Raw genomic sequence first — 15,880 nt, 5'->3', positions numbered from 1 at the left:
AAATTGAGTGTTACGATGAAGAACTTTCTTGCGAACAAATTAAATCTTTATGTCAAGATGGCAATGTTTAATAAGGAACACAAAGTCATAGCTCCCAAGCACTTTATGCAATACTTCAGACTGCTGAACTGGAGATCTTTCACTCCTCAATCACATATATTCTTTTTCCCTCATCTGAATATTGAAGGATTTGAACAAACCTTTCAGAAGCTGTGCCACTAATCTTTTTACTTTCAGGAAGGAAACAGACATAATGAATCCACATCCTGATACATATTGTGTCCTCACAGTAGCTTAATTATAAATAATCATAGAAGTTTCCTAGCTTAGTGTTACAGCATAATACAAACAAAGCTCATAGTGGTTATATTGTCAATCCTGTTGTAGCTTATTAATCAGCTTGTGACAGGCTGTCTATTGGATAACTAATGGACTTGTGCAAAGTAAGGGAAGATGAGGACTACAGTTCACTGGGGAAACGCTTTCTTTTACTCTGAGCATCGGGAGCAGAATGTGCATAGCTTAACACAGAGTTCAGACATCTCAAGCTACTCATCTCCTAAAAAATGAATGAAACCAAGACAAGACAAGAAATGAAACTAAGTCTGGAGTTGCAACTGCAGTTAGGAATTACAACACAGAGAGCCAAGAAAAGAATCTTAAAGACTGGAAAGGTGCAATTGTGGAACAATTTTTTGGTAAAAAAATAAGTTTAGACTCAGTTACATAAGTCTTCTATAGCTATAAGTCTTGAATGTGACAAGAAGAAAAAGGAAGTGCCTTACTACAAGTCTGTATTAAGAGCTGTGCAATATGTTCCTGTTCTCACTGTAATCCTAGGACCAAACCTTCTTACTCCAACTACAGATTGTTTCAGCAGCAATTTTGTATGCATTTATTAGTGCTTTTCCAGGAGAGCCTGGAGGCTCTTAAGCTACAGCGATCATATCTGTTTTCCCTGACAGTGAGATTCTGGTTTTGCTATCTGTGATAACTAAGGCTAAAGGAAATAAATGTGTTTCCAAATCACTTTAAGTTCAATTAAAACATAACTATCCCTTGTTTTACAGGCCTTATTTTTCTCCAGTTGTTTTAAAACTTCACTGATGCCAGGAGAAAGCATGCAGCAAGATCTACAAGCCCCCAGGAACTGCCCTAGAGGTATGGAGTACTGAGAATACCAAGAATTAAGACGGGTGCCGTACTGGTCATAACACTAGGTGAATCGTATATCAAGAACACTACAGTGCACTTGAGAATGAGGCCCTTAGAACAGCTTCTATTATATGCAGATTTGTACTTTAGCACTTACTTTTCTATAAACATATCAGCAATGTATTACTTCTTCAACAGAGCATAATTAAGGTTTTTCTGGTTTTAAAGGCCAATAAATATTTTATTTCAATTTCAAAATTATGTAAAGGTGCTTTCTTTTTGCAACTGCTTGATTTATGAGTTTGTTCAATCTATGCCCAGGAGCTGCTGTTGCTGAATTTGTATGAATTATGCTATCCCTCGAAATAAGTAATTAAGTAACTGCTGCCAAAGCAGCATTCAAGGGAAAGCAGGTTAATTTACCACATGAGAAAGCTTTCCTTGTCCTATAATAGGACAGTAGCATGAAGAAAAACGTTTAAGTAAGAAAATGAAATGAAGAAGTGGATTTCAGACTGTGGGATTAATACTATGAAGCAACAAATTTTATCATACCAATTTTGCCTTGACTTAGTGGTATTTACCTTCTTAATGTGGCCAGGTTTGTATGTTCCAGGGACGCCAACAGCTATGGCAGATGGTTCTACTGGCTATGGCAAGGCTGGTCAAAGGGACTGGAGAGAAGGAAATCCCAGGGCTTTCCAAGGTGGCTGTTGAGAAACAACAGGCCAGCAAGCTGGTCTTGTAGAACACACTCAACACTACCTTTCAGAAACAAATTAAAGCAGTCACTGGCAAACAGCATACCAAAATAAACAGCTCCAGCTTCACAGAAATTATAGGTAAGGTGAAAATAATCAGAAGGACCACATTTGGGGAATTGGTGGTGAAAGAAGCTTGAACCAACTTTCTAGAATATTTTAAGTGTTGCAGTAGTCAGAGAAATACAATACTATAATCTGATCATTTTGGAGTAAATTAATAATGATTGCCAAGAATCAACCAAAAAGTGACAAAGTTATATTTTCAGTGAAATAAGATAGTTTTCAATCAATATAACCTTTAAAGCAGAAAAATCATATACAGATGGGTAACCAATTAGCATCCGATTTCCCTGAGCTAGCTTTCAAATGAGAAACATAAAAACAAGATTTGTGTAAAGTCAGACACAGGGAGAAATGCAACAGGGAGCTCAAAATTTAGTGCTGCAATTGCCAAGAAACTATAATAATGCCCCCACTTAACAATGGGAGACTTCAGGTTTGTGGGTCACAGAGTAATGAAAGCAATGGTGATGCTTTGGGCTAGCAGAACTGTGAATAGGATCAAAGATTATCATTAATGGGGCGTTAGTGTCACACAGGTATAACCCCACAAAATGTATGACATTTCCCAGAGGAAGTCAAGAGGAGACAAGCTGACAGCTACGGGCTAGAAGGAAATTTAGCAGCAGTGGGTTGGACCATACAGAAAACAGACATTAGCAAGGTATTAGAAAATGTGCCATAATTAAAAAAAAAAAAATAATCAAATCTCAAATCTGAAAGAGAAATCTGTGTATATCACAGTCATCCTCATTCATCATAGCAAAGATGCCAAACCACAAATGGTTTCACAAAGAAGCAAACCTTAAGTCTGCCTGTCATATCGGGACAGGGAGGAGGAGAGAAGGAAGAGATGGCAACCAAAGCTACCCATCTACTTCTCAAAATGACCTTCAGAAAACGCAGCAGAAAACAGTAATAGACCAGACTGAGAGGACATGAAGGAATACCATTTGTAGCAGGGAAGGAACCTGCAGCAACAGCTGCAAGGTGCAACACTGAAACATTTTGGTAACTGAGCAAGATTCCACCTGGCAGGTCTATCCTAGCTGAGGGGCTGCAAAAGCCACACAAGAAAAGACTTCAACACTGCTATAGAAATTATCAAAACAGGGCAGGGGGCAAGAAGAAAAAAAAAGAAAAAATACAATCAGTGAGACAGGACAGAATACTTTGATAAAAGTTACACAGGCAAAAAAATCTTCCCAAAACCCAAACACACAGCCATTGTTTATTCTGATAATAAATTAAGCTGGATATTTTAAACACCTTACGTTACCAATAAATTGAGCTAGCATTAAAACACAAGGCTTTGTGTTTGGAAAAACGTCAATGCTTGTATGTTATGCTGTGGGTTTTAGGGATTTTTTTTAAAACTTATTTTTCTTCAAGACACTGTTCAGATTCAAGGTAGGAATATATGGAGAAGAGGGAATATCTGATTTTTTTCAGAATTAAATGTGTTTTCCCAAACCCAAAGTATACTGCACAGAAAAGTGACACCCTTGCCTTTCTAGTCTGGGTCTGTTCCCTAGGCCATCACTTATTCATTCCATATTTCTGATCCAACACTAAATGGAAGTGAATGAATAATTATGGAAAAAGAGCTAAGAAGAACAAAAATAATTGAAAAATATTTCTTCTGCCCGAACATGCAGATCATAGTTAGAATAAATATACAGGTTCAGTCTTCAACAGCTTTGAGCTAACTTTAGAGCCATATTAACATACCTTTATTCATGCTTTATGTAATGAACTGAACTTGATGCTGTTAGATCAAAGGAAAAAACTAAACAGCAGAACTACAGTATACAGTCTTCTCCAACAGTAGAAATACAAGACAAACAAGATGAAAAAAGAACAGCTAATCATATTTAAATAAAGTGAATACTGGGTAGAAGCCAATTTCAAACTGATGGAAAGCCAGGCTAAGCCATATAAATCAATTTCATACATTTAAGCAGAAAATGGAAAGAAGGGAGTGCATTTGGAATATAGGGTGTGCATTTCTTACCATACCTCAGCCTGGAAGTTTTCTGAGATTTTCAATTTAAATTTTGTGGACCAAATTTCTGCTATTAACAGCAATGTAATGCTAATGTCTCCCCTGGGACACAACTGAAATAGTGCACTGGGAATCAGGGTCAGTGTTTTTATTGCTTTGAAAGAACTTTTGTCACTAAATTAATTCTTCTGCCCTAGACTAGTCTCCCCTGCTGCACCACAACATTCATTTCTCTAAGGGTGAATATACAACTACTTTCCAAGTCTAAATCTGCTCTACCTTGTGCATGTATGCATCCGTCCGCACACAGAGAGACACAGTCTAATTAGGAGGTATGATACTGCTGATCTGTTTCAACTCCCCATGCATTTTCCTCCCCAGGAGCAACCACAGACCTTCAGGAGGGCCATATCAAAACCAGCAGAACTCCTGCTGACAGCTTGTATCAAGGGGAGGATTTGCAGAACTAAAAGGTCTGTCTCACTCCAAATTCACCAGAGCTTCTCTCAAATGAGGAGAAACTTCACATGAAATTCTGCCTGAAGGTCAGTCCTGCTGTGTTTTCTTCCTGTTCAGGAGCTCCCAGGCATTCCTACGGTGAAGTGAGCAAAACTTCCTTATGTGCTCAGCTAACTCCCGAAAGCAAGACCAGAATATCATCAGGTTTGCACCTTATATAAGACGTCAAGAAGTGTTTCCCCTCACACACTTTGCATATTAAAAATGCACCACCAGTACAGAAAGTCTATAAAATCCCTCCAATCCCAGGAGATAAAATAGGAAAGCAAAGCAAAGCAAAAAAAAAAAAAAAAAAAGATTACAATGGTGAATTGTGGGCCAAGAAGCAAAAGACTCTAGTTTTGTGGTGCATTGGGTCATATTTCAGTAAGAGAAAGGCCTGTTCAAGTGGGACCACCTGCATCTCAGATAGAAGTAGCTAATCTTCTTAGTCATAGACTAGTTTAAATGCCCCTTTCATTGCTCAAATAATAATACACAGAAATTGTGCAGTGAAGGCAAAAGTACCACAAACTCACCGTACTGGAACAAATGTGACAAGGAATGTAAAAAAAAACCCCAGAACCACACATATTTTTTCCAAATGTTTACGTGCCCATGCCAGAGCTCCAGGTAACAAGCATGAGGATTTAGAAAATTCAGATATTAACAAGAAGAAATTTGATTCAGTGGCCAGTATAGAGATCTCCGTGATGACTTGCATTACTTAAGTGTTAAAAACACCAGTTATAACCTGCATATAGTTGTGAAATTCTGTATTAAGAAGAATTTTGATGAGTAACAGAGCCAGCTAATAAAGCCTGTTTAGGCGTCCTATAGATAGACATGTCCTAGGCTTACACACCCTGCCCCAGATCCTACTTTATATCTTTCTGGGCTTCACCCCTCATCTGCATTTTCACAACTTACTTTCTGTTGCTTTTTTAACTGTTCTCAACGCAGTCAGTCCCCTTCCCATAAACAGCAGCTGGACGAGGAGCACCACATGTCATGGTTGGCTCGAAGTTCTCTGTGCTCAGCCGCTCCTTCGTTCATCTGGATTCCTCTCCTCAGAAGCTCATTTTCACAGAAATGTATAGAAACTAATAATGTTTGGGAAATTCTTTGTTAAAATTTGGTTGCAATTGGCCAGTGGTCAGAAATTATTAGGAGGAACTGACAATGCAATCAACATCAGCCTTGTTTCAGAAGGAAACCAAAGGCTAGAAACACCACTGATTTTCTCAAACACCAGCAGTCTTTCTGGCAATTCAGAGATGGGATCTTGAATACCTATGGATCTCTGAGATAATAAACCAAATCTGAGAGTAGGCTCTTTAATACTCAACTACACGAGCTAGAGAACTAACATTTTCCCTTTTTAACATCCCTTTTTAACATGTGAACTTGCCCTATATTGATATGCCCACAAAGTGAGTAATACATCGTAATTAGGGTAACTATAATTTTCTTAGAAAATCTTCCAACATGAGATGCTAAATCCAAAACAAGGTTTCTCTGTTTTGAGTTTCATTATGATCTAATCACTGGATCACCTGTAGCAGCTACTTGCCTAGAAAACAGCAGTTATGATTAGATTATATTAACTATGTAGAAACAGAGGAAGCACTAACATTTATACTTTGTTTCTGGCAGAGGCTTACTTTCAGAGTTAAAGGAAATTATAAATTAATTAGGCTGTGAGGGAATGTAAACAGCACAATGAAAGAAAAAGACAAATCTCCAAAATGAAGAAAGAGTTCCATAAATTAAGATGACCAGTTTGGTCAAAATCCTCATCCTGGTTAAACGTTTATGTTAATATGGCAATCAGAAAAATTGAGAGATAACAGTGGAAAACAGGAGAAACATCAATCTATACAAATTAGCCGCTTCTGACACTAAAAAATTCACATGGAGATATAAACAGTTGATGGATATCCTGAAATAGAAGAGAAGGACTGAATTTCAAACCACCTCCTCTGTTTTGCACTACCTGGACACTATCAGGTATGTTTCAGTGTACGAAATAAAAATATATAACTGGTCTTTTGCTGTATATTGTAGATACTATTAATGGTTCTTCTTCACTCTGTTCAATTGCCTGGAATACACGTTGAAAGGGAATGTGGATAAGATGAATCTGGAAGAATCTGACATAGAAATATTCCCCCTACAGCACAGCAACTGCTCAGTTTTATACCTTCATGCCTTTGTGACCCACTGTCAGATGCACAGAATATTACTGGCACTTTTTAACCAAAATACCAAAGGTTCAAATGGATTCCACACCACAGACTGGAGATAAATGGGCACGTGCAGCCTCCAGTCCATGGTCAGACTGTCACTCAACATAAGGACTGCTGGCACACAGAGGTTACTCACAGGGAAGCTTTTCATTTGCGAAGCTAAGGAATGTGAATCTGCGTCTGTCCTAAGAACGTGTGTTCAGAAAACAGTTTGCAGGTTTCAGCATACCTCAGTGAAAGTCCTTAAGGAAGTCATAAGTGTTTGCAGACTAAAACAACTTGCTATTTCCACAGATACAAAACACTCTATTAAAAAAAATCATTAATTTTGTTACAGTAAGAGATAATTAAATCAGCCAGCAGCTGGAGGCAGCCAGTTGAGAACAGAATGTCCCTTTCTGTTACTGAGCATAAGTAAATCAAAATTTGTCAAGATGGGAGAGGAAAAGTACCCTCTGTTTAGATATGGTACAGAAATAAGGCAAGTCACCTTCAAACTGAGACTCTTCTCAACTTCTGATAGTCTTCCTTATTTCACATTGTTGCAGGCCACCAGTGTCCTGAATTAACCAGTTATGTCAAAAAGACAGTATCATTATCAACAGCATACAGCTGGGAGAGTAGCGACTGAAGCTGCCTTGCAAGAGTTGCTTTTTCCCCTCACATCACTACTATAATGTTGCCTGAGCAGCAAGTGCAACATAATAATTTCCAGCACATTTTGTTTCTGTTTGTTTTTGGAGAATGGAGAAGAGGCAGAAAAGAAAAATTCCCCCAAACAGAGGAAAAGCAGTCACCCAGAAATATAGAATTCAGGGCTAAAAGGCTTTCGGATTAGTTTTGCAGGCAGCCAGACTCATACTATATTTGCCAAGGAAAGTAATTTTTCAGTTGTTATATTCTGTTATTCTTCTTTTTTTTCCCCCTATTCCTCTCAGTAATATCAGTACCATCCTGCATTTCTCTTGCATGGAAGATAGTCATCACTTTGCTCAACCACATGACACCTGTGTAAATCAAATCAAATGTTCCTGCTAGGGTTAAGAGCTCTCTTTCCGTGACTGTCTGCACAGGGACAAAGTGATTGAGTCAGGCATCCAAATGCAAATCCTCTATTCAATAATACAGTGTCAGGTTAGGTTTTGTCTATATGTTCTTTTCCCTCTTCTTGACTGCAACATAAAATGACTTCACCATGATCACGAATTCATATAACTATTTATGTGAGTTTGCTGTGATTCCTTGAGCTGAAGTTTCAAGTTTTGAGGGAGGACAGTCTTGTATTTTATCAGGCTGAATATTACTGCTCCATTTCCGAGAACTACAGATTTCTATCTATTCCCTCTATTCAAGTTATGCTTTTAATCAAAGCTGCTTATGACAGTAGATCCTGAGGACTGAAAGGATTTATACTCCGTTTCCCCACTATCTTACACATATTACATCTGTTGATTTGCAGATACACATATTGCTGTCACCGTATGACATAACAATTTCACAAATTGTATTTAGACTGTTTCTGTTGCTGCTATACCATCCACTAAGCCTTGCCACACTTCCCCCAGCCATGCTGTCATTTGTGTTCTTTCATCATTCAGTCAATCAATATATAAAAACCTGACACGAAGTGGAGTTATGCCATGTGAGGATTTATCTAGTGCCTGCAGGATACTAAACCCAAGCAGCAGAGAATCCCTTGATTTACTGATATCATTAATAACGGTTTAAGACTTAGTCATAGGTGTAGTAGCTAAATACAAAGAAATAGATGCTGTCTGGTAGCAATGCTTCTTATCATTATGTAAGTTAACACATATATTGACAAATTCAGACATTTAAAAGCAAACAATCTTTCTAATTGCCCTTCCTTATTGACTGAGCAACTTCATTAACAAATTGATTTTCAGACTTTAGCAGGCAGAACTTGACTACAAATGAAAAGGATTTAGCACAATGAAATCCAACTCCTTGAAACACCCTACATCACCTGGAAGTTCCAGCTGACAAATTCCAAAAAAACAGAGCTCCAGCCACATACTTCACCACAGAATCATCTAGGTTGGAAAGGACGTTGTAGATCATCTAGTCCAACTGTTAACCTAGCACTGACAGTTCCCAACTACACCATCTTATAGGCCATGGTCTAGGCCATTTTTAAGAGAGTGTTAAAATGACAGTTTCAAGCTTGCTGTTGCTTTCTCCATTCTCCCCAGAGATACACTATTATTTTGTTTCCATAGTAGAACTGATGTTTTTCACATCAGAAAAAATCCTGAAGCATAAGAAAAAAAAGATCTGATATGACAAGCATTGCAAACAGAGTTAACAAGCTACTTTAATTATCCTCCTAAGATTTTCTCATTTGTACTCTGATCATCATCTTCACAAACTTAATTATGCCTCATTTGTTCATTCTGCACTCATCTCAGTGAGTATTCCAGGTGGAAAAGGGGAGTCTGTTTGTAACTGAAAATTCAAGTTTCATATGTTATTATTATTATATATATATTATTATTTTATTATTTTGCTAAAGAATGTTTTGTTTAATTAAAATGATACAAACTTATCATTGGCCAATATGAATATTGAGTAGGAAGCCAGAGGATTTCCACTCTGAAAAACAAAACTGGCTGGCTACCTTGCACAAACAGCCATCAATCCAAAGATCATCACTGGACAGATGATTGAAGAAATTAGGAAAATTATGCTGTTATCATCTGCATTTTAAAGATTAGTATTAATAAATTCTGATTCCTCAGCAGAGGGAACCTTTCCACAAACTTGACCTTTGAGAAAGTCAGAAAGAACAGCTGGGAATAAAAGTGCTTTGTGAGTCAAATACTGAGATACGTAGCCAGTTACTACTTACAATTTATGCACTTCCAACACTTTTAAAGTCAATAGGAATTATTGCATTATGACTGAGTAGAGACAGAGTAAAGATCCCAGTGTACCATAATTTAAGGCCTGAGAAGTTGTTTCCTCTAACTTTGGATGAGTCCTCGATTTGCTCACCATGACTGAACTTCATTTCATTTAGGTTGCTTTTTGAGGTACATTAAATAAATTTTAATTAATTAATCTACTGAGACACACAACTGCTGCCCCATACTCACAAGTGTTTTGAGCACAATGCCAAGCATTAAAATCTAGCACTATAGAGAAGTATCTGTTCTTCTTTACACATAACTTCACTGACCTTCAAAAATGAATATACTAAGTCACAAAATGTTAAGCTTGAAAAGCATCAAATACTAAGTTTCTAAATTTAAAAAAAAAAAAAAAAGATATAGAGATACAAGATAGTCAGCATTTGAATATATTCCACTCCATGCCTTACCTGAACCAAATTCCATCCCTTTAGAGATTCAGCAATGATGGAAGTAACTGTTGCACATACGCCACCAAAAACCATCAGATGATTAGGTCCATATTTTATTGCATCGTAGAAGGCTTTGAGTCCTTTTGCATTGTCACACTGGGAAAAAAGAAAAAAAAAAAAGAGGCAATATTCAACATCACAAATAATATCACTATGAAATAAACTACTGGGCAGGAAAAAGATTCATGGGTTGCACTGATGTAAAAATTGTAAAACATCTTAAGACCCAAACATAAAAAATTTAACCACTCTGTCCTGGACTCTTAATGTGCAAAAAGAACAGGATACGTTCACATATTAGTGAACCCCAAGGTGTAAAAGAACAGGAAAACCCATCCTTACATCATTCAAAATCCCTTATGTCTTCCTTCCAAGCCAAAGCTGCAACGTCTGAGTTTTGATACCACCATTTGACAAAGAATAGAAAACCCAAACCAACAAAAAATCGTCAAGTGAAACCTTTTCTACACTCAGAGCTATTATTTTCCAAAGCAAAATTCACAATGTCAGCAGGACTTCCATAGCTGGTGGAAAGATTGACACTACTCATTGGTCTCTGTAAAGAAAGTTCTGTTTCTAATGAAGACTCCTAAGTAACCTCTCCTTAAGGTCCAACCTCAGTATTCTGTGCAAAAATATACAGTAGAGAGCCTGTTATTTAGAAGGACAACACAAAATCTCAAAAGAATATTCTTTTAAAGTGCTAAGAATGAATTGTTCTGCTCTCATAGCTCACTTTGAGCAGAAGACTGGACTAAATGACCTACTGAGGTCTCTTCTAAGCTGACTACTTCTGGGCTTCTCTGATAATTAGTTTGACCATTATTTCAGGTGTACAGGATTTTACCATAAACTGAGACCAGGACTGAAAATTAAGAAACAAAGGGTGATGCTAGTCAGTACTGCAAAAGATATATCAATCCTTGAATAGAGTAGTATTAATCATTGATAATAACTTATGTAGTCATGGCTTAATTCCTGAGCTTGCAGCAGAGTATTAATAAATTATGTACCTGAAGTTAAGAATTTGATTCCAAACCATATTGGAAGTCAGGAGTGCCAACAGGCTATAATGGTAGCTGCCACTGCTCCACTAGGCAACCACTTCTTTATCTCTCTTTTTGAAACAAAATTTTCTGCCCTCTTTTGCCTCCTCTACAAAGTCTTCCTCAAATACATTCTTTATAAGAACTATCATACACCAGCCTCCAATATTTCATTATTAAAATTCAATAAAACAGTTCATTTACTATCAGCATCCAAGTAGTAATTGTATTGCATTCTGTGGAGAGAATAAAGATTTTGACTAAGAAGTTTGCAAGCTTATATTAATCTCCTTACTGAATTAATATGCTAAAAGAAAAATTATTCTATTTGCATTCTATCCGCAAGAATAGAATTACTTCTCCCACTTATTCAAATGGATACAGATTTTTACTGCATAGACTTTTTAAAATTGCATAATACAGCACAACATTTTCCTTCTTATTACAGAAGAAAAACCCCAAACATTCAGTATAGTAGAGGCTCCCTTGTCAATTTGATGGATTGGTGGCTAGCTCACATAGTGAAGGAATGAGGGTTATGATTACTGGCACAAGCAGTGTCCTCCATTCTTACTCCTCCACTCCCTCAAGGCCAGTTTATTCCAAGCACAGTTAGAACACTCAGCTATTTCTTTACTTTTATAAGCTGGCAAAGACACTAGAGCTTTAAGTACCTGAACGTAACTGACATTTAGGCAGGTCTTTGCTCTCATCCACCTCACCATCTGAAGCTGCAGCAACAGAGATTGTTGAATTAGTTCTCATACCAACTTAAAACCAGATAATAATTTATTTTTTTGCATTGTCGCATGTTTTAATTGTATCACTGAGTAATAGTTTAAGAAGAATACAAGTCATATATAAATAAGGAGGATGTTGATAGTAAAATAACAGTCAGAAGCTGTAGCCCATGAAGGGCTACATACACAAAAACTTACAGAGACATAAAATCTGCATTCTAAACAATAAAGACCTACAGTCTCTTATTTGAATTTAAATTCATACTGAAATTCACCCTTACATCACAAAACACTGATGCATTTTTAACTATTATTTGCCCAGAAATTGTTTCTCACTGCAATAAAGTAACCTTATGCGGTTATGGATCCCAGCAGGTCGATTCACTGGAAGGTTCAGAATTGCTATTATGATAAGATTTTTTCTTTCTTATTTATTTGATCTTTTCATGTTTATGAAGATACCTGCATGACAACAACCCTTTCTCAATCACACAGAGATTCTCTTGGGAAGGTATGCTGAAAGCTTCATTTATCTCCCCAAAGGTGAAAGAGTCACACTGCCAAGATATATTACTGATCAGTCTAAAGTACATACAATAACATGCGGGCTTCTCTTCAGTGTGATTCAGTTAAAAGCCTACCATGTTTTCAACTTCATACTTTCTTCCTGACTAGTCTCAGCTCGCTCTTTTAGGCCACCACAGATTTGCTCCTTGAGCAAAACTTCCAAAATAGTCCAAAGTATGTCTTGGACATTAAAAAAAAAAACCAAACCAACGAACTACTTAATATTGTGGCTGGCCACAACTGGACAGAAACAAATGGAAAAATGAGGAAGAAGGGAGAAAGCAGACTTTCACATCTGTTTAATGTCACATTTCACAACATACACTGAGTATAACATTCTTCCCTGCAAGCAACAGAACAGTCTGTCACAAGCATTCAAAAATAAACATTCAGATAAAAAGAATAGCCCTACCAAGCCAGACAGACAAGCAGTTAGAAAAGGTTTCTTCCTGCCTCTAGTCTGAGGAACATATCCTTAGTGAGCTCCTGAAGCCCTTTTAACAACTTTACTTTTTCAGAGATCCTAGAAGGCCACCATTGCTGCTCATGATCATCTATAGACATATCCTACATATATAACCCTAAAACTGGACAACACTGTTGAAAGACAACAAGTGCAGACACCACTGAAATCCCAACCATATAACCACCAAATGAGGTCTTGAACTGTTGTCACCAAGTGACTAGAACTAGGTCCACGAGCAATGCTATGCAGCAATCTAATTCCAGTACAAAAGACTGAGTAAGAACAAAAATCCACATTAAAAGTAGAGTCTAGAAAGTCCTGGCCACATGTGGATGACAAGCTGACTGGCTTATTAATTGGAGCATGACCAACAGCAATGAAGGAGAAAGAATCCCTCATAAAAAGTCACAAATTTAAATGATGAAAAATATCACTTCAAGGAGCCAACACTGCTTTTGCTAGCTAGTTTTGCTCTTTCACCTAAATTGTCATCAACATCTCTATTTTGCTGAGCTGAACTGCAGCCAGCTCATTTTCAACTCATATATAAAAACAGACAGCTGTGCTGTGCTGCTGATTTTGACTGCACATTGAAACACTAAGGATGGTTGCAATACCTTCATTGGAGAAATGTAGTTTTACCATAACCAGAATTTCAAAATAGATGTGATTTGGTACATGCTACAATTTTCTTCAGAGGAAGGGGCTGAGAGCTACTCACCCCAAACACATTAATTGCTCTGCTTAGTCTCAGTCAAAAGCCAGTAATAAGCCACATATAAATAGCAAACATGTTTATTAATGAAATAATTACATTAAATGTATCTCTTAACATACTGACTCAGTACAGATTATACGGACAATTCACATGGAGAAATACCAGCAAATCACCAAGCAAAAGTCTGTGAAGGGTCCTACCTCTCAGTATGACAAAGACAGATTAATATCACAAGTGGTACCTGACAAACCTTTCCATTTCCAAGGGAACAGAACCACTTATTTTAATTAAAATAGCCAGATGAACTGCTGCATAGGAGAGAGGTTGAATGAGTTTGGGGATTAAAGTGTTAACCTTCCTGAAGCCTCTTCTGAAGGCTGTCAAAATAAAAAACTATGTCAAATAAAAACCTGTCAAATAAAAACTATCATCCTCCACCAAGGATCTGAATGCACTGAGAGGAAGCACTGCCTGAAGCATAAGGGGTGCACAAGGACAACAAACCTTCCTGGGGAGAACAGCACAGCAGCCAAATACACGACCGAGACCCTCTCTGCTGTATCCAAAGGCCCTCTGCAGCTGCAAGAAAGGATGTCCCATTGGAAGGGCACACATCATGGAAATCAGGAGAAACAGCAGAACTGACACATGAGGGTTGCTGGCTGCCAGGAAGGCTGTCTGGCAGGTAGTGAGAGAGATACTGAGGTGTGTACTCAAACCCTCAGGGCTGTAAGCATAACACAGTGCAAATACTTAGTGCACAGAATGGAAATTGTTATGGGTCTGATACATAAAGCTTGCTGACTCCTATAATATTGATGGGTTTTAATTATTATGGGACTAGCAGAAGAGCAGATATTTGTAATTTAACTAATCTCATTAGATTCACGTAGCGATAGCTATTGGGAACTGATGCACTGGTCAGATGCATGATTATATTTAGATTTCTAGCTGTTAGATAGCTATGCCTAGCTGTTTCTCAGTTAGCTATATTCTGGCACAACTTTACTTGTCTAAGTAAAAGTAAACCTGAGGAACAATTTTGGTATCTATTGAGCTATTGACTACTGAGGTTAGAGATCTGTTATGATGAGAGAGAATAACCAACAGCTGTCATCTGCATCATAAAATACCAAACTTTTTCAAGAGATATGAGTGCTTCCAGCAGCACTCTGCACAGAATATCATTGGAAAGAGAAGAAAGTGCTCATAAATATATGATGAGACTTCCCTGAACAGAGAGAAGTACAAAGCCTTATTCCTATCCTCTGCAAAATCTTGCTCAGGAACTAACTCTACATTAGACTATCAGCTTGAAAGGAGCTAAGAGATGAGGAACACCAAAAATTATTTTCATTTAATTTTCATTCCATTTTCATTCACTTCTTTAAAAGTTATCAAGCAATACAGACAATTCAGTGAAGAACATATGGACAACTGCTCTGAACTACAACAAAAGTCAATCAGGTTAACATCCTCTGCCTGGGTTTATGGGCAGGGCATGCTTCTCTGTTTTCAAGTATCTGCAACTTAGGTACTTTCAAAGCAATCATTTATATTTTTGCATTTAATTGTTGTAACTGGATTTTCTTTCCATGAGTTTGACAACTGCTCTTGGAATCACCACTTTGACAACCACATCTGGTGACAATGTAATTATCCATTGAAACAAAAAGCACTTCCCTTCATTTATTCTAAACTTCCTCACACCATGCGAAGTAGGTGTGAAACATCTTGCCAGGGGATTATGAATGTTAAAAGTTCCCAAATACATTGAAAGAAATTGGACTAGTTCATAGATCAAAAAACAATTCAAAACTTCTTGAGAGAGACAGTGATTTTCTCACGAAACTCCTGAATCACAGATCATTGGTGGCTAGGACAGTGTTCTGGGGAAGCAGGATTAAAATCTGGCCCTGTCCTGCCAATCAGCTGCTCCAGGACAATGCTGAGTATTTTCACCAAGTCTGGTCTGAACCACTGTAGCGATCCCTGTGTTCTGCATTTGAAAAACAAAACCAAAAGCAACCCCCTCCAACAACTACACCAAAGTTCTGTGTCTTAAAACTGAGGTTAACTCATCCCAAACTGTGGGCTCTTCTGTATAGGATTTCTCCATCATCTTCTAACTACTAGCAATCAGATTTTGTTTTGGTTTAGAAGGAGTGGACACAGCAGAGGCTGACTTTATTCAGTGAAATATTTCCAAGTAAATTAACCCCCTCACCTT

At 37.5% G+C, this 15,880-nt stretch overlaps 1 protein-coding gene across 3 annotated transcripts in view; it reads right to left on the bottom strand.

Moving 5' to 3' along the window:
* Positions 1-15,880, bottom strand: part of GABBR2 (gamma-aminobutyric acid type B receptor subunit 2) — a 487,733-nt gene that overhangs the window by 374,517 nt on the left and 97,336 nt on the right. For all 3 annotated transcript variants that reach the window (XM_074876123.1, XM_074876133.1, XM_074876142.1), the window contains one exon: positions 10,072-10,209. In XM_074876123.1, the coding sequence (XP_074732224.1) occupies positions 10,072-10,209 (138 nt within the window). The remainder of the gene's footprint in view (positions 1-10,071; positions 10,210-15,880) is intronic.

The sequence above is a fragment of the Strix uralensis genome, chromosome 1 (genome assembly GCF_047716275.1).
Source record: "Strix uralensis isolate ZFMK-TIS-50842 chromosome 1, bStrUra1, whole genome shotgun sequence".
Classification (NCBI taxonomy): domain Eukaryota; kingdom Metazoa; phylum Chordata; class Aves; order Strigiformes; family Strigidae; genus Strix; species Strix uralensis.
The sequence above is the reverse complement of the archived record's forward strand: the minus strand, read 5'-3'. Positions and strand labels throughout refer to the sequence as shown.